Genomic DNA, 27,219 nt, shown 5'->3' with positions numbered 1-27,219 from the left:
TCATTTAATTTGTCTTAAATGAAAAAACACAAAAATAATTGTCCTAAAGCCAAATTGGATATAATTCCACACCAAACATAAAAAAGAGGGTGGACAAAAGTATTGGCACTGTCCGAAAAATCCTGTGATGCTTCTCTAATTTGTGTAATTAGCAGCACCTGTAACTTACCTGTGGCACCTAACAGGTGTTGGCAATAACTAAATCACACATGCAGCCAGTTGACATGGATTAAAGTTGACTCAACCTCTGTCCTGTGTCCTTGTGTGTACCACATTGAGCACGGAGAAAAGAAAGAAGACCAAAGAACTGTCTGAGGACTTGAGAAACCAAATTGTGAGGAAGCATGAGCAATCTCAAGGCTACAAGTCCATCTCCAAAGACCTGAATGTTCCTGTGTCTACTGTGCGCAGTGTCATCAAGAAGTTTAAAGCCCATGGCACTGTGGCTAACCTCCCTAGATGTGGACGGAAAAGAAAAATTGACAAGAGATTTCAACGCAAGATTGTGTGGATGTTGGATAAAGAACCTCGACTAACATCCAAACAAGTTCAAGCTGCCCTGCAGTCCGAGGGTACAACAGTGTCAACCCGTACTATCCGTCGGCGTCTGAATGAAAAGGGACTGTATGGTAGGAGACCCAGGAAGACCCCACTTCTTACCCCGAGACATAAAAAAGCCAGGCTGGAGTTTGACAAAACTTACCTGAAAAAGCCTAAAGTGTTTTGGAAGAATGTTCTCTGGTCAGACGAGACAAAAGTAGAGCTTTTTGGGCAAAGGCATCAACATAGAGTTTACAGGAGAAAAAAAGAGGCATTCAAAGAAAAGAACACGGTCCCTACAGTCAAACATGGCGGAGGTTCCCTGATGTTTTGGGGTTGCTTTGCTGCCTCTGGCACTGGACTGCTTGACCGTGTGCATGGCATTATGAAGTCTGAAGACTACCAACAAATTCTGCAGCATAATGTAGGGCCCAGTGTGAGAAAGCTGGGTCTCTCTCAGAGGTCATGGGTCTTCCAGCAGGAAAATGACCGAAAACACACTTCAAAAAGCACTAGAAAATGGTTTGAGAGAAAGCACAGGAGACATCTAAGATGGCCAGCAATGAGTCCAGACCTGAATCCCATAGAACACCTGTGGAGAGATCTAAAAATGGCAGTTTGGAGAAGGCACCCTTCAAATATCAGGGACCTGGAGCAGTTTGCCAAAGAAGAATGGTCTAAAATTCCAGCAGAGCATTGTAAGAAACTCATTGATGGTTAACGGAAGTGGTTGGTCGCAGTTATTTTGGCTAAAGGTTGTGCAACCAAGTATTAGGCTGAGGGTGCCAATACTTTTGTCTGGCCCATTTTTGGAGTTTTGTGTGAAATGATCAATGTTTTGCTTTTTGCTTCATTCTCTTTTGTGTTTTTTCATTTAAGACAAATTAAATGAAGATAATACCAAAGAATTTGTGTTTGCAATCATTTTCAGGAAGAAACTGAGTATTATCTGACAGAATTGCAGGGGTGTCAATACTTTTGGCCACAACTGTATCTTTACATCAGCACATTTTTTTTAAAGATAATTTTTTTGCTAAGAAGTTATAAGGGTTAAAAGTTGACCAGCGATTTCTCATTTTTCCAACAAAATTTACAAAACCTTTTTTTTTTAGCGGCCATACCAAATTTTAAGAGATTTTGAGGGGTCTATATGACAGAAAATACCCAAAAATGACACCATTCAAAAAACTGCACCCCTCGAGGTGCTCAAAACTGCATTCAAAAAGTTTATTAACCTTTCAGGTGCTTCACAGGAACTGAAGCAACGTGGAAGGAAAAAATAAACATTTCACTTTTCCTACACAAATATTTTACTTAAGACCCAATTTTTTTTATTTTCATAAGGGTATTAAGAGAAAATGGACCCCAGTGTTTGTTGTGTAATTTCTCCTGACTATGCCGATATCCCATATGTGGAATAAAACCACTGTTTGGGCGCATGGCAGGACTCGGAAGGGAAGGATCGCCATTTGACTTTTTGAATGCAAAATTGGCTGGAATCAAGAGCTGACGCCATGTCGCATTTGGAGAGCCCCTGATGTACCTAAACAGTGGAAACCCCCCACAACTCACCCAATTTTGAAAACTACACCCATCAAGGAACTTACCTGGCTGTGTGGTGAGCACTTTGAACCCCCAGGTGCTTCACATACGTTTATAACGTAGAGCCGTGAAAATAAAAAATCTATTTTTTTTCCACAAAAATGATCTTTTAGCATCAACTTTTTTATTTTCGCAAGAGAAACAGGAGAAACAGATCACAAAAATTTGTTGTGCAATTTCTCCTGAGTACGACGATACCCCATCGACGATAACCCATATGTGGTGGAAAACTACTGTTTGGGCGCATGGCAGAACTCGAAAGGGAAGGAGCACCGTTTGACTTCTTGAACACATAATTAGCTGGAATCAAGAGCGTATGACATGTCGCATTTTGAGATCACTGATGTCCCTAAACAGTGGAAACCCCCCACAAGTGACCCCATTTTGAAAAATACACACCTCAAGGAACTGATCTAGAGGAAGGGTGAGCACTTTGAACCCCCATGTGCTTCACAGAAGTTTATAACTTACAGCCATGAAAATTTTTAAAAAAATCTAATTTTTCCCCACAATTTTTTTTTTTCATAAGGATAACAGGAGAAAATGGACCCCAAAATTTGATGTCCAATTTCTCATGAGTGTGCCAATACCCCATATGTGGTTGAAAACTACTTTTGAGGCACAGTGCAAAGCTCAGAAGGGAAGGAGCGCCAGATTATTGGGCAGATTTTTCTTTTGTTGTTTACGGGTGCCATGACCCACTGGCAGAGCCCCTGAGGTGCCAGAACAGCAGAACCTCCCCTCATAAGTTACAAACTACACATCTCAATTAATTAATCTACGGGTGCAGTGATCATGTTGACAAATTATTACATTTTTCCCACAAAATTTTTTGTTTTAGCCTAAGAGTTTACATTTTCACAGGGAGAAATGGGTAAAAATGGCATCAAAATGTATCACAATGAATGTAGAAATACCCCATATGTGGCTGTACAGTACTACTTGGCCATATGGAGAGACTGGGGAGGGACGAAGCGCTATTTGCTCCTGGAGCACAGATTTTCCTAGAATAGTTTCCATTTTGGAAATTATACTCCCACCAAACATGTGGGCACTAAATGTGGTTTAGGTACACTTGGGCTCAGAAGGGAGGAGGGGGGCATTTGGATTTGGGAGCGCCGAATTCACTGAATTTATTTTGGGGGGCAAAGAGCCATTTCACATTTCCAGTGCCTTTGTACTACCATTAACATGGAAGCCCTCTATAATTCCATAGACAGGTGATAGACCTAAGTGGGGACTTGGTTTTTTAGTGGATTGAGTTGAAGCTTTTATTGGGAAGATTTTACATAATGTTTAGGATCACATTTATCCTGCGCTATACACTGAGCACTTACTTTAAGGTTTAAGTCTAAATCTCCGAATGACGTGATTCAGGAGGGATCCATTCACTATAATGAGGCAGCACAGTTACTCTGGATTCCATGTGGCCTCTATTCAGCAGTGTCGTTCTTTTCAGAAATGCAAAAAACTGTGGCGGACCATGCTTTTTTTGCACGCCTAAAAAAAAAGGACATTGCCGGATCATAGGCCAGACGGTGTCTCCATCTGCCTCATCATAGGGAATCTTCCGCCAGAGGTTCCGTCTGTATCACGTTTTTCCTACATTTACAAGGAAACCCCGTTATAAGCGCTCAGCGCAGAGCGCAGGATAAATGTGCGCCGAGCCTTACTGCGATCTTTAGCCGAATGAACAAATCATTAGCACGTGCACAATAGGTTTTATATATTTTTTACGCCGTTCCTCGTTCAGTATACGTGATTAGATGACTTTATTATTTAGGTTGGTGCGATTACAGGGATACCAGATTTATATCAGGATTTTATGTTTGGCTGCTGTCACACACTAAAAGACTTTTTTTTTGCAAAAACTAGTTTTTGCATTGCCATATTTTGATAGCTATCATTTTTCCATATTCCGGCCAATACAGTCATGTTATGGCTTGTTTTCTGTAGGATGAGTTGATGTTTTCATCAGGACTATTTTCGTGTACATCACATTTTTTGATCGATTTCTATTCCAAATGAGCAAAAACCAGCATTTCAGGAATTTTTTTTTATGTTATTCACAATGTGGTAAAATTGATAAGGCAGCTTTATTCTTCGGGTCAGTACGATTACAGCAATACCTCATTTATATCATTTTTTATGTTTTTGTGCTTTTACACAATAAAAACTTTTATAGTAAACATAATTATTTTTGCATCGCTTAATTTTCAGCTATACCATTTTTATTTATATTTATCTGTTTAATCACGTTTTATACCACTTTTTTCATGCGGTTTGACTATAAAGCATAGTTTGCTACATTTTTGAAGGGGTTAACTAGTGTGACACTTTTATAGATCAGGTTATTCCGGATGCGGCAATACAAAATATGTGTACTGTTTATTTTTATTTTTTACATAAAAATGTGTATTAGTGTAATATTTTATTATTATTATTTTGTAATTTTATATAACGATGTGTATATATATTTTTTTTACTTTTTGTTTTACTTAGTCCCGCTATACGACTTTCCCTTTTTTTAACTTTAATTGCAGGTGCAAGGCATTGCAGTGCATTATATCTATATTGAAAGCTTCTGAGACCATGCAGTGACCATTTAAATTGCTCCTCACATTTGTATATGAATTTCATGTTTCTCTTCCCAGGAGTATTAGATGTCTTCGAAATATAATTCATTGGAATTTAATTACAACCTTCATCTTAAGGAACATCATGTGGTTCCTTCTACAAATGATCGATCATAACATCCATGAGAAGAATGAGGTATGGTATTATAAACTACTAATTATTATCACTAGAACTTCCAGCAGAACACTATACTGTATTAACAAGTAACATTGTTGTAAACTCTTCTGAAACTGAGCAGAGTACAAGAAATGATAGAGTATTTGTAAATATATTACAAATGTCACATATTTTATAATTCTGATCCTGAGTTACATTTTGCATTATACTCCAGAGCTGCACTCACTATTCTGCTGGTGCAGTCACTGTGTACATACATTACATTACTGATCCTGAGTGACATCCTGTATTATACTCCAGAGCTGCACTCACTATTCTGCTGGTGCAGTCACTGTGTACATACATTACATTACTGATCCTGAGTTACATCCTGTATTATACTCCAGAGCTGCACTCACTATTCTACTGGTGCAGTCACTGTGTACATACATTACATTACTGATCCTGAGTTACCTCCTGTATTATACCCCAGAGCTGCACTCGCTATTCTGCTGGTGCAGTTACTGTGTACATACATTACATTACTGATCCTGAGTTACCTCTTGTATTATACCCCAGAGCTGCACTCACTATTCTGCTGGTGCAGTCACTGTGTACATACTGTACATTACATTACTGATCCTGAGTTACCTCCTGTATTATACCCCAGAGCTGCACTCACTATTCTGCTGGTGCAGTCACTGTGCACATACATTACTGATCCTATACTGCTCCTGAGTTACATCATGTATTATACCCCAGAGCTGCACTCACTATTCTGCTGGTGCAGTCACTGTGCACATACATTACTGATCCTATACTGATCCTGAGTTACATCATGTATTATACCCCAGAGCTGCACTCACTATTCTGCTGGTGCAGTCACTGTGTACACACATTACATTACTGATCCTGAGTTACATCCTGTATTATACCCCAGAGCTGTACTCACTATTCTGCTGGTGCAGTCACTGTGTACATATGTCACGGGGTCCTTCTCTGGTATCACACAATCAACAGAGCAAGCGAAGAGTGAACAATTCCAAGACCTTTATTCAGGCAAAAATACGAAAAGGTCCATATTCAGTCCACCACACAAAGGATAAGATAGTCCAGAATAAGAATGCAGTCCAGTATCAGGATAAAATGTCCAGGGAAACGAGATTCCAAAACACTCTAGCACCAGAGGAAAGAAATGGATCCTTCTCTCTGAAATGCAGCCTTTTCACCATCTTGTCTCTACCGGAACTGACTTGTCCAGCTGACGTTCTTCCCCCCACCCCCTTCCTTGTCCAGGGGTAGTCAAACAAGTTGCCTCCCAGGAGGAGAACAAAAGGCCTTAGGGATTAATGCACTACAGGGGGTCATCAAGAGACAGATACAGTGAGGCTGTAGACTTACAATGTAATAAAAAAAACACTATGAAAATAACTGGAATTGTTAAAAATAGGAATATACAAAAAATGACATCCACATAGCATATCACACCATCACAACCTCTCCCCCCCCATAATAAGTGAGCACGCCATGAGGTCTACACAGACCTCTGGCCTGCTCACTTTAGTCCACATTGCTCAGTTATTTATAGTTCCTTGTACAGTCGCAGGGGTAGGTCGGCCTGGGGAGCCTATGGTTTTTCTTGTCGAGACAGTCCATCGGCGTTCTGGTGTTGGCTTCCCCGCTTGTATTGGATGGAGAAGCTGTAGGGTTGTAAGGACAAGCTCCACCGCAGCAATCTTCCATTGTCCCCTGATACGCGATTCAGCCATGTGAGGGGGTTGTGGTCTGTAACAATTCTAAAGTCTCTGCCATACAAGTAGGGCTGCAATTTTTTTTAGCGCCCATACGATGGCAAGGCACTCCTTTTCAATAGTGGCATAGGCAACTTCCCGATCCAGTAGTTTCCGACTGGCAAAAGCAACAGGATGTTCTTCTCCGGCGGCGTTCACTTGGCTAAGTACTGCCCCAATCCCAAAGGTGGATGCATCTGTCTGCACGAGGAACCTGCGCTTATAATCCGGGGCAGCCAAGACAGGAGCAGTGACGAGGGCAGTCTTTAACGCTGAAAAGGCATCCTCGCATGCCGGCGTCCACGTCACATTCCTAGGCATGTTCTTGCGGGTCAGGTCGGTTAGGGGCTTGGCCAAGGTGCTGAAATTAGAAACAAATTTGCGATAGTAACCAGCAGTTCCTTAAAACGCAAGTACCTGCTTTTTAGTCTGGGGTCTACACCAGTTGCTAATGGCTTCCACCTTGGCAGGCTCAGGCCTTAGTGTCCCACCCCCTACTCTATGCCCGAGGTACTGCACCTCAGCCATCCCTATTTGGCACTTATCAGGGCGAATGGTCAGTCCTGCAGTAAGGATACAGTCCAGCACTATGCCCAAGTGTTTAAGATGTTCCTCCCAGGTTGTGCTAAAAATGGCGATGTCGTCTAAGTAAGCACAGGCAAAGTCCTGACATTGTTGTAACAGTCGATCCACCAGTCTCTGGAAAGTAGCGGGGGCAGTTTTCATCCCAAAGGGCATTCCCAGGAACTCATAAAGCCCAAATGGAGTAATGAAGGCTGAGCGCTCCCGAGCGTCCTCCGTTAGGGGTATCTGCCAGTACCTCTAACGTGGTCACAAATTGGGCACTGGCCAGACGATCCAATAGATCATCAATCCTGGGCATGGGATAAGCATCACTCTTGGTGGCATCATTTAGTCGTCTGTAATCAACGCAGAATCGTGTTGTACCATCCTTCTTGGGGACCAGGACGACAGGAGAGGCCCAAGAACTGTGAGATGGCTGAATAACTCCCAGTTGTTTCATCTCCTCCAGTTCGTTCTTTATCATGCCTTGAACAGCCTCTGGAACCCGGTAGGCAGCCTGCTGGATGGGGCGTTGTCCGGGGGTTTCCACATGGTGACTGGTGAGAGTAGTCTTCCCCGGCTTTGAGGAGAAAGCAGCAGCCCTCGGCCTAAGTACGGCGACAATATCGTCCTTTTGTATATCCGATAAATGGGAGCCCAGGGGCACTTGTTCCAGTGATCCTCCCGCTTGGGCAACCTGGAGGAGATCTGGGAGATACTCGTTGTCGGCAGTATCACTAGGGGGGTGGCAGACAGCTAGAACAGGCAGAGATCAGTCGTGGTAGTCTTTCAGCATGTTAATGTGGACGGTTTTCTGTCGTCGACCACTAGAGTCCAGGGCAATAACATAGTTAGTGTCATTAATTTTCTTGACAACCTGATAAGGGCCTTCCCACACTGCTTGAAGCTTGTTGGCAGGGGAAGCAGTGATCATGAGCACTTGCTGTCCTTCCATAAATTCCCGGCTCCTGGCATTACGGTCATACCAGGTTTTTTGTCTGGACTGGGCCATTCGCTGATGTTCTTTAGCGAAGGTAGCTAGCTGGGCGAGACGGTCTCTGAGCTCTAGAACATAGGGAACGATGGGCATTCCGGTATCTGAGATGTCTCCCTCCAAATATTCTTTCAGAAGAGTGAGAGGCCCATGGACCTTCCGGCTAAACAGTAGTTCGAAGGGAGAGAACCCTGTGGACTCTTGGGGAACCTCCCGATAGGCGAAGAGGAGATGTGGCAGGTACTTTTCCCAGTCTTTTTCAACGTCAACAAAAGCCCTCAGCATATTTTTTAGGGTTCCATTAAAGCGTTCACATAGTCCTTTGGTCTGCGGGTGGTATGGGGTGGTGCGAATGGCTCAAACACCACAGGTATGCCATAGGGACTGGACCAGATCTGACATGAACTGAGTGCCTTGATCCGACAATATTTCACTAGGAAACCCTACCCGGGTAAAGATGGTAACAAGGGCCTCGGCTACCTTTACTGCTGTAATACTGGACAGGGCCACAGCTTCAGGATACCTAGTGGCATAATCCACCACGGTCAGGATATATTTTTTCCCTGACCTGCTGGGGTGGGCCAGAGGACGTATGATGTCGACGGCTACACGTTGAAATGGTTCCTCAATTATGGGCAGGGATTGCAGGGGTACCTTATGTCGAGTTCCTGGATGCCGCATTCGCTGGCACACATCACAGGTGCGGCAATAATGGGCTACCGACTGCGAGACGCCCAGCCAGTAAAAACTTTGGGTGAGTCTCTTTTCAGTCCTTTTTCTCCCTTGATGCCCAGCCAAGGGGATGTCATGGGCCAGTTGAAGTAGCTGTGCCCTGTACTTCTGAGGGACAATGAATTGCCTGGTCGTTGCGTCAGGGTTGCCCTGGTCACTGCCCTTTGTTACACGATAATACAGTCCGTTTTCTCGAGTGAAGCCATCCCCATTATCTCCCATGTGCCCAGTTTCTGCCTTTCGCCTAAGGGCTGCTAAGGTAGTGTCACCCTCTATTTCTCTCCTAAACTCCTCTCTGTCCCAAGACTCTCCCAATCTAGTAGCAGCGAAAGTATTGCTTAGCGACTCTGATACGGTTCATGGTGGTTGCTCCCCGGTGGGGTCCGGATGACGTAGTGCTTGAAGGGCCTGTAGTCGGGTGACTGCTCCCACAAATTGGCACCGTAACTCCCCAATGTCGTTCCCAAGGAGGATATCTGCAGGAAGTCCTCCCATAACTCCAATCCAACACAGTTTTTTCTCCACAACCATAATCCAAACGCACAGAAGCTCGCTGTATATTTTTGCGGGCACCGCCCACCAGGACAATGGGAATTCCCGGACCCTGGTAAATTGCCTCGGGTCGAACCACACGGGGGTCAGCGATAGTCAAGAATGCCCCCGTGTCTCTAAATCCTGACACTTTGTATCCATCAATAAAGACATCCTGCAGGTGGCGTTGCCGTTGCTCTGAGTAGCTAAAGGACAGAGGCCGGAGTCCGTACACTCCAGGAGGGGTATCTATGGTGCCATGGTCGGTGGTCCACTCTGGTGGGGGTGGTGGTAGCTCTTCCTCAGGTGTGGTGGAATGTACAAGATGCACTGGACGAGGTGGGGCTGCGTGGGGCTCCCTCCGAATCTTGGAGGGACAGCCAGACTGCAAATGTCCAGGTTGCCCACACCCATAACACCTCCTCTCTGTGATACCCCCAGGTCGTGGTCGGAACTGTTGGGGCCTAGGATTGTGAGGCGTGATTGTCATCGGCTTGCGACTAGGTGGAAGGGCAGATATAATTGGAGGGGGACGGGGCGCGGGAGCAGGCCGTGGTTCATTGTCCAGAAGCCTCCTCCATTGCGGCCGGATAGTAAGGGCTTCATCGGCCAGGGCTGCAGCTCTATCCACAGTACACGGCGTGCGCTCCCGGACTCATTCCCGTACCTCTGCAGGGCACTTGGCAAGAAATTGTTCTATAAGGAATGCCTGTATAACATCTTCCACAGTAAAGGCATTTTCTGCTTCCAGCCATCTCCGACATGCCTCGGACATCTTATGTGCATACATCCTAAACGATCCCCCCGTGGTGCATGGGAGGTCTCGGAACTTGGCCCTATATGAGTCAGGGGTGATAGCATGGTAATCCAGGATAGTCCGCTTTACAATGTTATAATCCCGCTTCCGCAGTGCATCAATGGTTCGGTAAGCCTCCGCCAAGCTTCCGTTCAGGAGCCCCACTAACAAACGCATCCAGCTAGAGTGGGGCACCTCCATCACAGCACACTGCTGCTCAAAGTCTTTGAAGAACCCCTCCACATCTCCAGAAGCCTCATCAAATGGCTTAAACTCTGTCCGGGTGATCCGTACAGGCTCCCGGATTGTTGGGTTACTCCCTTTTTCAAGCTCCATTGCTTCCTGTCTCCGCTGTGCCCGGCGGGCAGCCTCCTCCTTGTACTCCTGGGAGACTCCGGGGCCCAGAACCGCCATCTCTTCTTCATACTACACCAACCACTGGCTTTTCTGGATGGGGAACCCTGTCTCCAGTGCTCGTCCTTCAGACATCTGGGAGGAGGTGGCCGGGCTAGCGCCCACCAGTAGATCGATTAAGGCCTCTTTAGTCAGTCCCTGGTAGTTCAGGCCCAGGTCTCTGGCTCTCTCCTGTAAACTGCATACAGTCCAATTTCTGTACTCACTCTGTGGGTGGTTCTCCATTGGGTGACGCTCTGTTGATCCCACTGCTGCCACCAGTTGTCACGTGGTCCTTCTCTGGTATCACACAATCAACAGAGCAAGCGAAGAGTGAACAATTCCAAGACCTTTATTCAGGCAAAATTACGAAAAGGTCCATATTCAGTCCACCACACAAAGGATAAGATAGTCCAGAATAAGAATGCAGTCCAGTATCAGGATAAAATGTCCAGGGAAACGAGATTCCAAAACACTCTAGCACCAGAGGATAAAAATGGGTCCTTCTCTCTGAAATGCAGCCTTTTCACCATCTTGTCTCTACCAGAACTGACTTGTCCAGCTGCCGTTCTTCCCCCCACCCCCTTCCTTGTCCAGGGGTAGTCAAACAAGTTGCCTCCCAGGAGGAGAACAAAAGGCCTTAGGGATTAATGCACTACAGGGGGTCATCAAGAGACAGATACAGTGAGGCTGTAGACTTACAATGTAATAAGAAAAACACTATGAAAATGACTGGAATTGTTAAAAATAGGAATATACAAAAAATGACATCCACATAACATATCACACCATCACAACATACATTACTGATCCTGAGTTACATCCTGCATTATACTCCAGAGTTGCACTCACTATTCTGCTGGTGCAGTCAGTGTGTACATACATTACATTACTGATCCTGAGTGACATCCTGTATTATACCCCAGAGCTGCACTCACTATTCTGCTGGTGCAGTCACTGTGTACATACATTACATTACTGATCCTGAGTTACCTCCTGTATTATACTCCAGAGCTGCACTCACTATTCTGCTGGTGCAGTCACTGTGTACATACATTACTGATCCTGAGTTACCTCCTGTATTATACTCCAGAGCTGCACTCACTATTCTGCTGGTGCAGTCACTGTGTACATACATTACTGATCCTGAGTTACATCCTGTATTATACCCCAGAGCTGCACTCACTATTCTGCTGGTGCAGTCACTGTGTACATTACATTACTGATCCTGAGTTACATCCTGTATTATACCCCAGAGCTGCACTCACTATTCTACTGGTGCAGTCACTGTGTACATACATTACATTACTGATCCTGAGTTACATCCTGTATTATACCCCAGAGCTGCACTCACTATTCTGCTGGTGCAGTCACTGTGTACGTACATTACATTACTGATCCTGAGTTACATCCTGTATTATACCCCAGAGCTGCACTCACTATTCTGCTGGTGCAGTCACTGTGTACATACATTACATTACTGATCCTGAGTTACATCCTGTATTATACTCCAGAGCTGCACTCACTATTCTGCTGGTGCAGTCACTGTGTACATTACATTACTGATCCTGAGTTACATCCTGTATTATACTCCAGAGCTGCACTCACTATTCTGCTGGTGCAGTCACTGTGTACATTACATTACTGATCCTGAGTTACATCCTGTATTATACTCCAGAGCTGCACTCACTATTCTGCTGGTGCAGTCACTGTGTACATTACATTACTGATCCTGAGTTACATCCTGTATTATACCCCAGAGCTGCACTCACTATTCTGCTGGTGCAGTCACTGTGTACGTACATTACATTACTGATCCTGAGTTACATCCTGTATTATACCCCAGAGCTGCACTCACTATTCTGCTGGTGCAGTCACTGTGTACATTACATTATTGATCCTGAGTTCCATCCTGCATTATACTCCCTTGAATCATTCAGCACTCCTGTCATTCATGTCATCACAATGCTCTTTAGCGTTTGAGCTCCTGCGCTGGAGAGTTGTTTTCCTTACATCTGATTACATGACTTGAGTGGCCCTTCCCTGAAGTCCTATCACCAGCGGTAGTTCTGTGCAGACACTGAACAAGCAGCGGATTTTGATGATGAAAGTTCTGCCATTTCTGAAGTTTTCAGTTTCTGCTGAATACGTTTGTTTGTTTTTCTTGCTTTCATAGATGGGGTCACAGTCTCTTCCTGCACATGATACATATTGTGTCCCCACTAATCAGCCCATATTAGTCATCATTGTACTTGGCTCAGTCAGTGTTAATCGATTCTTTATGTACTATGTCCCGTTTTCTCTTTTGGGCCCTCATGTGACCTTCAGAGCGTCCTTCACAGTCCTAAGAAATCCACTTCTTATAAATGCCCTTTATTTCCCATCTTGATCTCGCCCTTTGTCACCTCCATTCACCGCATCAGTGTGGATGTGTCCCCGCTATAATGACAGGCGGCAATGTTGGTGCCTTCCATTACACTATTGTTAGGTGCAGATAATAGATAAACGTGATAATAGCAGATATAAAGCCTGACCCGGAGAACATATAACAGCTTTGTCCTTGGCGTCTGTACAAGGACGATGTGATAAAACTCCATGCACAACATTGTACAGAGATTGCAGGAAAAAAAAAATCAATAAAGTTTGCAAACAAAAATTGCAAGTGTTACAAAATGCCGTGACGTTCCTTATGGGATGCCCCAATATTAAGATTCTTTAAAAAGTTGATCTGTGGTCATAACGACTCTTCTCTCATATGTATTAGACTATATCTCACCCCATCCCAGGTCTCACTCTATCAGAGTAGTCTGACTCCAGATTCTCCATTTTGCCATGAAAATGGTATGGTTTTTATTTTTTAAAGGGTAAGGCTACTTTCACATTAGCGTTTTTGCATGCGTTTGCGTTTTTTAGGCACATGCGTTTTAACCAGTTTCTAGCCATGTTAACTCTTCAAACGTATGTGTATGCATGTCCATGCGCACGCCTGCGTTCCCATAGACTGTAATGCGTTATTTTGTCGCATTCCATGCGCATGCGTTTTGACGCCATTGGATGATCCAAAAATGCAACAGGTTGCGTCTGGCGCGCCTATGCGCATATCTTAAAAAAACACATGCGCACAAAACGCATACGAACGCGTGCAAACGCTAGACCATGTGCACGCCATGTTACACATAGGTGCGCATGACGTATGCGCATGGACTCGCACGATGCGCTGCGCAAAAAACCCTAATGTGAAACCAGCCTAACTTTGTTTTGTACCTCAATCCAGTAGCATAGTGTGGATTGCCTGCTCCCATGGCCAGGCAAGTGTTTGGCGGCCCCTAATCCACAGACTGTTTTGACTTGGAGTCCCTTCCACCAGGTTATTAGTGTAACTCCTCTAAACACAAACACTTGGAACGTATCTTAAGAAAATACTGATGTGATTATAATTTGCCCTTTTTTATGCTTTTTGCATCAATATGACTTAAACTTTAAAAAATATAAAGTTTTATATATTGTTTTTTTTTAATGTAACTTTGTTATTGCCATAGCCTTAACCCAAACCTAACCCAAGCCTTAATCCTAATCATAACAGAAGCCCTAACCTTAACCGGAGCACAAGCACGCACCCTAACCGTTACCCAGGCCCTAACCGTAATACAAGCCCTAACCATAACACAAGCCCTAACGTTAACCGTAGCTCAAGTACTCACCCTAACCGTAACCCACACCCTAACCGTAATACAAGCCCTAACCATAACACAAGCCCTAACGTTAACCGTAGCTCAAGTACTCACCCTAACCGTAACCCACACCCTAACCGTAATACAAGCCTTAACGTTAACTGTAGCACGAGCCCTCGCCCTAAATGTAACACAAGCCCTAACCATAACACAAACTCTAACCTTAACCATAATACAAGCCCTAACCATAGCACAAGCTCTAACCTTTACCGTAGCACAAGCCCTAATGGTAACGTAAATGGGTCTCCCTCCCAGGGCCGTGGGGTACTCGGTACCGGGCCCGATGAGCTTCAATGGAAGATGTCGCGGCAGCTGCGACCCGGCCCGTGGCCCTGGGCGCCCATTGTAAAGGGGGAATGTTCACTGTGCTTATGATGATTAGAGTTTATGGATGAATGAGTCGTGACGCCACCTGTGGTGTTCGGCAATGAAGATGTTGAGCCGACGCTGCAGACAGATCCCCTGGGACAGATGGTGTGGTGCAGCAATGATGTTATAGCCCGCCACAGGCAGGGCTGTAGTCCCAGGGCAGAGTAGGTGAAGTGACACTTAGATGATGTAGTGTCGGGCGCAGGAGATGTAGCAGTGCCGGGCAGGAATAAGTGGAGGACACCGAGGCATGTAGTTCCAAAGCTTTACTCACAGTCTGTTGTGGCACCAGAGCCCACATCCGTGCCGTGTCCTCCGGGTCAGGAGCTTAGCCAACTTCCAGGCAAGATGAAGTTCTCCTTTCCAACACTCCGCCAACTTATGTGCCTTTTCTGAACGTCTCCCTCTTAGTGCCTTTAGTGAAGTACTCACAGTACTGAGTTACACTGGAGTTCCTCCTGTCAGATGTTTCTATGAACTCTACTTGTATGGCAGACAGCTGTAGCCTGCTTTGGAGACTCCTTGCTACTAAGTCCCGGCTCACTATCCAGTTGCTGTTGTGCCCCCAAGTCTTGTGTGGGAATAAAGCGGTCACTACTTCTATTCCTCCGGTGTCTGCGCAGGACCATTAGTATCCGTACAACCTCGGGGACCGGACCCCGGCCTTGCGCTTAGAACTTGGGAAGGGTTCTCCTCTAACCCTGGTCCTTGGTTCTCTTCTTCTCCTCATGTTCCGTACTAATCCTTTCCTTCTTATGGAGAGTCAGGCTTTCTATTAATGTTCCTTTCCTGTGCCAGCAGACCCAGATCACTGAGGTTGGCTGCAGCACTTCCTTCATCCATCCCACTCAGGGGATCGCCTTTCACAGACTGACCTCGTCAGACTCCTGTGACTAACTGCCTAAATCCTATCCTCTTCCTGCTCTTTTGAGTGCAAACTAAACTCCACCCGCTTCCCAGCACGCTTCGTGTTCCAAGCAGGGAGCCACCAAAGGTGCTTTGCTACACTACTATGTTGTGTGGGATGCAGGTGTTGGAGTGTGGTCAGGTGTCTCCACCTTACCTGGATGGTGGGGTACCACACCTCAGGAGGAGGTGCAGTACCTCTGTGACGACTGAACCCTCAGGGGCGCCACATACCTCCCCCCCGTTAAACACAGCACGTCCGCGGGCTGCAAGAAAACCAAAGGTCGACAAATACAGGAACATGCAAAAATGTACATGTAAACAATTCTTATCTAATCTTCTCAATATGAGAGGCACTGTTTCTTGAACGTTACAAACAATTTTAATAACTATCTATGTTTTAATACAGTACTTAATTCAAAAGTGCTATTGGCAGTTTACTCACTACCACTTCAAGTGTTCTTCATCAACACATTTCTTCTTCATCTCTTCTTTCACATTTTCTACTTCCTATTATTAACCTTAACTGACAACCGCTGATGCCTGGTTCATCACCTGCAAGTTCTTCAAATCTTTATTCAAATATCAAAGCATTGGTCTAAATTCTATAAAACTTTCACTATTCTCTTTTTCTTTTCTATAACAAATACTAGACATTATCAATAAGTGCAATATAGACATTGATCCAGCCAAGATGTCTTGAAATGTCCTTATTCTTAATGAGGTAGTCCTTATTCTTAAAAGACTTATGTAAAACCAAGAATGGGCACCTAAAGAGGTGCAACTATATACAATAAAGTTTGTGATTCACTACAAGTTCATGATCACTGCAGTTCAATAAGAAAAACGCTGCCAATAAAACTGGGCAACAAAACTGGAAACAACAGGGAAAACATCATGATAACCAAAAATAGAAAAATAGAAAAACAAGCACAATGGTGCTAATACCCTCCTGGATAACAGAGTTAGTTAGTTTCTCCTTTAGTGTTGATGTTCCCCTCCTGGGGTACTGGAAGCTGATGACTTGGGATGCTTCCAGGGAAGAACTTCTGGACATCCTTTTCCTGTTGACTGTTTACAATAGGACGAGGTGGTGGCAGCTGGGTGGATTGCTGCCCGAGGTACAGCTGGTGTAACTACCTGTACCATGGGGTGGGCGACAGGGGTAGATGTTGCCGGCCTGGCGTTGGTAGGTGCGATCACTACAGTGGGTGGTACTCCTGCGGGGGGAACATAAGCGTGTTCCTTCTTATAGGCCGCAATGAAATCTTCAGGAATGCGGCGCACGTTCATCGCGTACCATCCACGCAGCACCCTCATGCTGGGTAAAGGTTACATATTCCCCCGGTTGCAGATCCCTAGCAGGGTGTCCCTTCCTCAGGTGCGACTCCACATCTCTCCTGCTGAAGAACAGGTCACTGATCCTCTTGGGGTCTGCAATGAACCCAAACCCCGGCTCATGGTTCACATTGAGGACCTGTCCCCATCCAGCTGAGTCCCGGGGACCAAAGTGACCGGCACGGACCTTTTCCTTCCGGTCCAGATCAGGGCCCTGCACAGCCAGCCTCCTCCGTTCCCTTTCTCTTTGCTCGGCTGCCAGATTGATGAATGGTTTCTTGGCAACGAGCCTGTGTCTCATCTTCCTCTTCCCGGGGCCTGCTACTACCCACAGTGGACAAGGGTACTACCGCTAGGGGTTCAGGTGTTTCCCCCCAGGGCTCAGAGTCCCGGTCCCAGACGAGGTCCAGCACCACTTGTCCGGATGCTGCAGCAGCTACACACCCGGAGACCTTCCCAGGGACAGGGGCAGTAGACGTACCTGGGGCCTCCTGTGGTATCCTGGCTCCTGTGCAGACTTGAGGCGGCAGGCAGCAGCAGGAACATCCTCGGGGACAGTCCATTTGAATGTTGCCAGCGGTGGAGCGGATGGCGGCTCTGGGTCCGCAGGGGTCTCTGGTGGGACCTGCGCAGCCGCGTCAGGTCCAGGCGGGAGTTCAACTTCTTCCTCCACTTCAGCTCCCGGGCCCTCGGACAACTCCTCCTGGCTGGCCTCACCCAGCCGTGATGACAGCGGTGAGATGATGATAGATGCTGCCGGTGGTATTGCAGCGGCCGTAGGCTCCACAGGGTCTGCCTGGGGGAGGGCCGGTGCAGCAGTGGCGGTTACCGGTGACTGGGGTACCGCTGATGGAGGCCCCTCCTGGGCATGCTGCCAGTTCATCCTCCATAACGCCTCCTGCCTCAGTTGCAGACGGGTGGTCAGCTGGGCTATCTCATCCTCCAGCTGCTGACGGTTCATGCCGGAAGCCAGATCGGAGCCTTCAGCCATTACGCCGGGGAGATTCAGCTCAACCTCCCTTCGCTCTTCAGGCCTCCTCTCTCCTTCCATCATGGCGTTCTCTCCTTCTTCTTCCTGTCTGGACTCTTTTCCCGCCACCGGCTCTCGCTCCTCCTTCTGGGGGCGGCGTCTTCTTCCTACTCCTCCATACCAGGCCAGGATACGAACCCCTCGGGGGGTGGGCCATGTTGCAGTTGCATAGAAGATCAGGCAGGGGAGGCCCAGGACAGTTCGCGGTCTTTTCTTAGGACCACCCATGTTGTCACGCCATTCTTCTCCGCGCCGGCGGCCATTTTTAGCATTCATTTTACAGTCCATCAAATTGGGTCTTTTGCACATTTCTACAAATTTTTAAGTCCAATAAATTGTAGGCACACAGAACCCGGTGGCACCGGGCTTCGTCATCCTGTTCGTGATGCCAAGTTGGGTCGCCCTCCCAGGGCCGTGGGGTACTCGGTACCGGGCCCGATAAGCTTCAATGGGAGTTGTCACGGCAGCTGGGACCCGGCCCGTGGCCCTGGGCGCCCATTGTAAAAGGGGGGATTTGTTCAGTGTGCTTATGATGATTAGAATTTATGGATGAATGAGTCGTGACGCCAGCTGTGGTGTCCGGCAATGAAGATGTTGGGCCGACGCTGCAGACAGATCCTCTGGGACAGATGGTGTGGTGCAGCAATGATGTTATAGCCCTCCACAGGCAGGGCTGTAGTTCAAGGGCAGAGTAGGTGAAGTGACACTTAGATGATGTAGTGTTGGGCACAGGGGATGTAGCAGTGCTGGGCAGGTTGAGCGGGAATAAGTGGAGGACACCGGGGCATGTAGTTCCAAAGCTTTACTCTGTTGTGGCACAAGAGCCCGCATCCGTGCCGTGTTCTCTGGGTCAGGAGCTCAGCCAACTTCCAGGCAAGATGAAGTACTCCTTTCCAACACTCTGCCAACATATGTGCCTTTTCTGAACGTCTCCCTCTTAGCGCCTTTAGTGAAGTACTCTCAGTACTGAGTTACACTGGAGTTCTTCCTGTCAGATGTTTCTATGAACTCTACTTGTACGGCAGACTGCTGTAGCCTGCTTCGGGGACTCCTTACTACCTAGTCCCGGCTCACTATCGTTGCTGTTGTGCCCCCAAGTCTGGTGAGGGAATAAAGTGGTGACAACTTCTATTCCTCCGGTGTCTGCTGCAGGACCATTAGTATCCGTACAACCTCGGGGACCGGACCCTGGCCTTGCGCTTAGAACTTGGGAAGGGTTCACCTCTAACCCTGATCCTTGGTTCTCTTCTTCTCCTCATGTTCCGTACTAATCCTTTCCTTCTTATGGAGAGTCAGGCTTTCTATTAATGTTCCTTTGCTGTGCCAGCGGACCAAGGTCACTGAGGTCGGCTGCAGCAATTCCTTCATCCATCCCACTCCGGGGATCTCCTTTCACAGACTGACCTCGTCAGACTCCTGTGACTAACTGCCTAAATCCTATCCTCTTCCCGCTCTTTTGAGTGCAAACTAAACTCCACCCGCCTCCCAGCACTCTTCGTGTTCCAAGCAGGGAGCCACCAAAGGGTGCTTTGCTACACTACTATGTTGTGTGGGGGTGCAGGTGTTGGAGTGTGGTCAGGTGTCTCCACCTTACCTGGATGGTGGGGTACCACACCTCAGGAGGAGGTGCAGTACCTCTGTGGCGACTGAACCCTCAGGGGCGCCACACAACCGTGTAACAAACCCTAACCTTAACTGTAGCACAAGCCCTCGCCCTAACCGTAACTCAAGCTCTAACTGTAACAAAAAACCCCTACCCTTAACCATAACACAAGCCCTAACCTTAACTGTAGCACAAGCCTTCACCATAACACAAGACCTAACTTTAACCGTAATGCAAGCTCTAACCATATCCATACCTAACTCGTAGAAAAAGTGTGTAAAAACCTCTTTATTATACTGTTAGTGCAGTTTTATTATTATTATTTCAGTGGACCCTTCTATATATTTGTGACAACTTTCCCAGCAGATGTCTGTAAAATTCTCTTACAAAATTGGAGGTGAGAGGGGAGGCAGAGCGCTCCGTGTACACCTTTTGTTGGCTACTTAGCCTCTGTTATCTAAATCACTGCCAGTTGACCTTCTGCGCTCTGCATAGGAACTGAGGGCAGCAATCCAGATGACAAAGCTGTCAGGTCACCAGCTAGGTGGGCTAGTACCCTCTGGCTATACCCTGTGGTATCCCTTGGCTATATCCTCTATTACTGAATTTTGGCATAAAAAAAGAGGTCGCACCCTCAAAGGGTTCCTGAGATCTCTCTGGAGGACTCTTCCTAATTGTGCATTGGATGGTCACTCATTCATTTGAATGAGCTTCATGTAATACTACATAGTCCCACAAGGGGCCACTGCAGGGGAATTCTGTAGCCTCCAACATTTTCATCCCCTGCATTAGTCGATCATCAGGATAATTGTATTGTGAAAGGACATTGCTTAGTTGGGTTTGCACAAAATTGAATGTCAACCAACCCCAACATGTCTTTTTGGAGGGACTATCGACATGAATTTGAAGGTTCTTCACTTTAGGCAGTCCCTTCCTGTAATTTGCATGAAAATCCATCAGCAGCTGTTCAGTTCCCCCACAGTGCCTCCACTGGGGAAATCTAGTATTACACGGGGAGAGTTTTTGTATTAGCCCAGAATGCAGTAATACAGTGTATTTTATGAGTTCTCTAAATGATATACAGCAGATGAAATAAATATTGAACATGTCAACAAATTTCTAAGTAAATATATTTTTAAAAGGTGCTATTGACATGAAATTCTCACGAGATGTCGGTAACAACTTGACCAATCCACACAGGAAAAAAAAATCAAACGATAGATGTCCATAAATTATATTATGTGTAATAATGAGAAATGATACAGGGAAAAAGTATTGAACACATGAAGAAAGAATGGTGCGAAAAGTCCTGACACCAGCTGAAATCTACAATATACAAAAAAGGGGCCAAAGCACGTCAATGTGAAATATGAATAGCAATATGGCTTTTGAATATTAGGAAAAAATTAATGAGACGCTTTGCATAAAATTTGGCTAAATAATGTCTACCCATCAACCATCGTCAAGGTGGTCTCAAAAGTGATGGGTCCCTGACGTGTTTGAACGCCTCTCTTAGGCCGGGTTCACACTTGTGAGTGTGATGCGAGAAATTCACACCAATACCGTCACTCGGGACCGGAGTGTGCAACTACATAGAAATACATGGAGCCGCACGCTCCGGTCCAAGTTCCGGGTATTGATGCAAATAATTGGTGGTGGCAGCAAGTAGTTCTTGAGTTTATGTGGAGCTAGCCATGATGGTACCGGGGGTGTATACACGTATTCCATGCGTGGGAATCGGAGGTATATACCATACGCTCACTGTTAGTTTCCTGATAAACGGCCTTAGTGGAAACAGCTTCCTCCTTTAATCGTTGGTCAATCGTGTAATTGTCTGGATTATAGGAGGCAGCAGAGAGCTGGTCGTGACACCAAGATAACAGCGGGTCTGGTTGAGCTACGGCCTCCCCTGGTGGCGGTCTTTGACAATTGGTGGCAGTGGTGGGATATGCGGGATCCCTCCGCTGTACCGTCCTTGACACTATGACACCAGAGCGTAAGATACAATGTAACTGTAGATAAATACAGGGAATGATGTGTTCTCTTTTATTTACACCTGGATTGTTTTTTAGTATCAGGAATAGTGCAGCTAATGACATTAGATCACTACTCTGTTATTCTCCCTCTTGACAGTTCCAGAAGTTTCCACTCTCCAAATTATTTCATCTTATATCAATCAAAACACATTTTCGGAAGCCGAAGATTCTCATTTACACCGAATGTAAAATTAAAATCCGCGCTACGTACACATTAATTTCAGAATGCAAAAAGTGATGATTAACTTTATTTTTTTTTCTGCAAACCAGTTCCTCTCCTTCAGTATCTTTTGCCCCTTTGTCATACATAAAAAGGGGTTTTAGGGAGGTACTGGCTCCTTAGGGAGATGAGCTGTGTATGGAATGTTTTTGGCAAAGCCGCATGAAAAAGAAAAAATATGGAAATTTATCAAGACTAGCTCACTGGTATAACTGCCTCTCCATGCGGCACAGACCTTTAAAATGCAAATTAGCTTTCTGCCAGTGAAAAACAATAATCTCACTAGTGCTAACTGGCCCAAAAGCTAACACCTGACCCTTCTGAAAGCCTTGCAGGTCATATTGCAAAGCTTGGTAAAGGGGCCGACAGGTGCCTACTTCCATTAGGTGACTCTACCATGATAGATTTCCTTCTTCAGGCTGAAGGCTAATTTGCAAAGGCTGAACCAGGCTGGTGTAACATGGAGAGGCAGTCTGTTGTATAGCAGAACATTTTCTATATGCATGCACTAATATGATGGTCAGGCAAGTGGGTGAACTCATGGAGCTTTGACTGCTGAGCAGGTTATATTATATCTAAACCTATACCATCAACATAGAGAAATAATGTAATGTGAACAGGTCCTTGGGTGTACAAGTCACCCTCAAAGGGAATGACTGCACCTGATCACCATAGGCCCGCCGGCTTCTCTGATCATTGCTGGATATCAGCAGGGAAAGTTGCATCAGACCTGCCTTTAGCACATTACTACAGATATATAAAGGAATGGCCGTCTGTAAAATGCATAGATGCGCAGAGCTCACATGATCATCTGCCATTCTTACCTGCACCTAAAGGGAATGTGTGTGATCAGAAAATCCGAGAAAGGCAAATATATAAAGAAAATCTCATTTGATTTAATCCATTAAAAAAAGTGAAAACATATACAGTACATACCTTTCAAAACATTGTAAAAAGAAACTATTGGTTGAATCAGGCTTTTGTGTGAAAAGTTTTGTCTATTATTTAGCAATATTGAAATATTGCAATTCTCACACCGGCCACTAGGGCTTTTACAGACTCTAATTTCCTGTCCTTTCAGGAAATGCACATGTATATTAGCAGCATTGAACAGCCTCTGACGCTCTCTTTTATATTGAAGTGTCTAATCAGAGTTTACTAAGATCATTGTGAAGGGAGGGGGAGGAGGTGAGCTGTGCACACCTATTGTGAATGTTGGATCCTGTGTTATCTACTGTATATAGAGGTGTTATCTGTCATTGTACAGGAGGAGGAGGTGAGCTGTGACATCCCCTATTGTGATTGTTGGATCCTGTGTTATCTACTGTATATAGACATGTTATTTGTCATTGTACAGGAGGAGGAGGTAAGCTGTGATATCATCTATTGTGAATGGTGGAGCCTGTGTTATCTACTTTTATGTAGAGGGGTTATCAGTCATTGTACAGACAGGGAGGAGGTGAGCTGCAACATCACTTATTCTGATTGGTGGATCTTGTGTTATCTACTGTATGTAAAGGTGTTATCTGTTATTGTACAGGAGGGGGAGGAGGTGAGCTGTGATATCGCCTATTGTGTATGGTGAATCCCGTGTTACCTGCTGTGTATAGATGTGTTATAGTCATTGTACAGGAGGAGGAGGTGAGCTGTGACATCACCTATTGTGAATGGTGGATCCTGTGTTATCTACTGTATATAGAGGTGTTATCAGTCATTGTACAGGAGGAGGTGAGCTGTGATATCATCTATTATGAATGGTGAATCCTGTGTTATCTATTGTATATAGAAGAGTTATTATTCATTGTACGGTAGGAGGTGAGCTGTGACATCACCTATTGTGAATGGTGGATCCTGTGTTATCTACTATATATAGAAGTGTTATCAGTCATTTTACAGGAGGAGGAGGTGAACTGTGACATGGCTTATTGTGAATGGTGGATCCTGTTCTATCAGCTATGCATAGAGGTGTTATCAGTCAAGGTATCCTGCCTCTGATGATAATGAATCTGCTGAACATGCTTTCTGAAAGGATAGGAAGTAGGAGTCTAAAATATTCCCAGTGAGCCCTGTAAAAATTGCAAGATTACTATTTATTTTGTTTGTTTGTTTTTTATAGAGATTGTTTTATGAAAAAAGAAAAGGATTTGCAACATTTTTTAAAAATACATGCAACAAGAAAATCTGATTAAAACAAATAGTAATTTTCTGACATCACATTCCCTTTATTATATTATATTACATTATATTATATTATATCTTAGATCTCCATTTGTTTTCAGATTTGGTGTCGATGCATCACAACTATTTATAATTACTTTGTGGTGACCAACTTTTTCTGGATGTTCGTTGAAGGTTGCTACCTCCATACGGCCATAGTGATGACTTACTCTACGGACAAACTGCGCAAGTGGGTCTTCCTTTTTATAGGATGGTGTAAGTAGGAGCTTTAACTTTCTGAATGTTTAGTGTTTTATATATATATATATATATATATATATATATATATATATATATATATATATATATATATATATATAATTTATTTTCCTATATATATATATATATATATATATATATATATATATATATATATATACACTCACTGGCCACTTTATTAGGTACACCTGTCCAACTGTGTGTTAAGACTTAATTTCTAATCAGCCAATCACATGGCGGCAACTCAGTGCATTTAGGCATGTAGACATGGTCAAGACAATCTCCTGCAGTTCAAACCGAGCATCAGTATGGGGAAGAAAGGTGATTTGAGTGCCTTTGAACGTGGCATGATTGTTGGTGCCAGAAGGGCTGGTCTGAGAATTTCAGAAACTGCTGATCTACTGGGATTTTCACGCACAACCATCTCTAGGGTTTACAGAGAATGGTCCGAAAAAGAAAAAAAATCCAGTGAGCGGCAGTTCTGTGGCCGGAAATGCCATGTTGATGCCAGAGGTCAGAGGAGAATGGGCAGACTGGTTCGAGCTGATAGAAAGGCAACAGTGACTCAAATTGCCACCCGTTACAACCAAGGTAGGCAGAAGAGCATCTCTGAACGCACAGTGCGTCGAACTTTGAGGCAGATGGGCTACAGCAGCAGAAGACCACACTGGGTACCACTCCTCTCAGCTAAGAACAGGAAACTGAGGCTACAATTTGCACAAGCTCATCGAAATTGGACAGTAGAAGATTGGAAAAACGTTGCCTGGTCTGATGAGTCTCGATTTCTGCTGCGACATTCGGATGGTAGGGTCAGAATTTGGCGTAAACAACATGAAAGCATGGATCCATCCTGCCTTGTATCAACGGTTCAGGCTGGTGGTGGTGGTGTCATGGTGTGGGGAATTTTTTCTGGGCACTCTTTGGGCCCCTTGGTACCAATTGAGCATCGTTGCAACGCCACAGCCTACCTGAGTATTGTTGCTGACCATGTCCATCCCTTTATGACCACAATGTACCCAACATCTGATGGCTACTTTCAGCAGGATAATGCGCCATGTCATAAAGCTCGAATCATCTCAGATTGGTTTCTTGAACATGACAGTGAGTTTACTGTACTCAAATGGCCTCCTCAGTCACCAGATCTCAATCCAATAGAGCATCTTTGGGATGTGGTGGAACGGGAGATTCGCATCAGGGATGTGCAGCCGACAAATCTGCGCCAACTGTGTGATGCCATCATGTCAATATGGTCCAAAATCTCTGAGGAATGCTTCCAGCACCTTGTTGAATCTCTGCCACGAAGAATTGAGGCAGTTCTGAAGGCAAAAGGGGGTCCAACCCCTTACTAGCATGGTGTACCTAATAAAGTGGCCAGTGAGTGTATATATAGGAAAATAAATAATTTTATAATAATTTATGGACTGCTGGCAACGTTTTCCACTATCCAAAGGATCTGAATGATGGCCCTGGCCTGAGCTTGCTCCTATTTTCTGCTGTTATGGTATATTTTATGCTGTGGTTGCATAAAATATGCACACCCTAAAACTTTTTTGAAGTACCCTTTGAATTTATGGCAGCATTGTGTTTTTGGCTTGGAGTCTATCAGCATGGCACATCTAGAATTGGCAATCTTTTCCTAGTCCTCCCATTAGATTCAGGGGGCATCTCCGGTGTACAGCGCCCGCTTCACGTCACCCACATTCTTTTCATGACTTGGAGGTCGCTTAGGTACGTTGTCCTGAAAGTTGTGCTTCATCTTCAGCTTTATAGCAGAGGCCTGAAAATTTTTATTGCAAAATTGACTGATAGTTGGAACTATTCATAATTCCCCAAACCTTGACTAAAGCCACAATTCTAGCTGTCGAAAAACAGACCCAAAGCATAATACTGGCCCCAAAAGTCTCTATGGTCTATATGAACAGACCAATGCTATTAAAGACTTGCAGTAATTGGGGGCCCACTGTCCAGTGTGTAAACTCCCCTGAGGCAAGTAACAGGTGTGAGCAACATGAAAAACACCCCTGAAACCAGATAAAAAGGGGAGAAGTTGATTCAGTCTTTGCATTGTATGTCTGTGTGCGCCACACTAAGCATGGAGAACAGAAAGAGGAGAAGAGAACTGTCTGAGGACTTGAGAAAAATATCAACAATCTCAGGGTTACTAGTCCATCTCCAGAGATCTTGATGTTCCTTTGTCCACGGTTCCTCAGCGCAGGCTGTGCAGTGTGTCTCTCCCAGGCAGACCCCCTTCTTTGCTTCTGCTCATCAGGCCCCATATACCAGTAATGCCCTATTGGTGACCCCGTCCATGCCACTTTATGACCTCTTTTGATTCCATTCTTTTGGGGAGGTAAAGGGACCACAAAACAGCGATTCCTCCATTTTAATTTTTTTTTCTCCTTTTTAACATTTGAGTTAAATATTAATATCATTTATTTGTTTGGACAGTTGCGCTCCCAGGGATAACAAAAACTAAAACAAGTTATCCCATTTCCAAGTTTCTACTATAAAATGAGGTGTCACTGATAATGATATTAAATAACAATTCCTAAAAGGCATGAATTCCCAGTTATTTCATGTATAGTTATAAAAAAAAAAATCTTTTTTTATATTTGTGCGATGTAGTTTGTCTTTTTTCACATATGCTGTAATTAATGGAGGAGTGACGAGTGGTTTTGAATTGATCTGCTGGCATTTAGTTTGCATGTTACGATTAAAGCCGCGTGGTTGAAATGCGTTAACAGATTTATTTGTGCCGCTCTTCTGTTATGCTGATATTTTAAGTTAATTTGTGAATAAAGTAAAAAAATTTTTTTTTTTTAATTGGAAGTTCCAGCTTTTCTTTTTATGGATATGGTTTGCCTGGATCAGCAAG

General features: G+C 44.9%; 1 protein-coding gene across 3 annotated transcripts in view; it reads left to right on the top strand.

The window, feature by feature from the left end:
• Positions 1-27,219, top strand: part of CRHR2 (corticotropin releasing hormone receptor 2) — a 320,584-nt gene that overhangs the window by 254,347 nt on the left and 39,018 nt on the right. For all 3 annotated transcript variants that reach the window (XM_073582167.1, XM_073582169.1, XM_073582168.1), the window contains 2 exons: positions 4,797-4,914; positions 24,188-24,341. In XM_073582167.1, coding sequence (XP_073438268.1) covers positions 4,797-4,914; positions 24,188-24,341 — 272 coding nt within the window. The remainder of the gene's footprint in view (positions 1-4,796; positions 4,915-24,187; positions 24,342-27,219) is intronic.

Source organism: Dendrobates tinctorius, unplaced genomic scaffold, assembly GCF_039654945.1.
Source record: "Dendrobates tinctorius isolate UK_male_01 unplaced genomic scaffold, ASM3965494v1 ptg000070l, whole genome shotgun sequence".
Taxonomy (NCBI): domain Eukaryota; kingdom Metazoa; phylum Chordata; class Amphibia; order Anura; family Dendrobatidae; genus Dendrobates; species Dendrobates tinctorius.
This window is presented reverse-complemented; position numbering and strand designations above follow the sequence as displayed.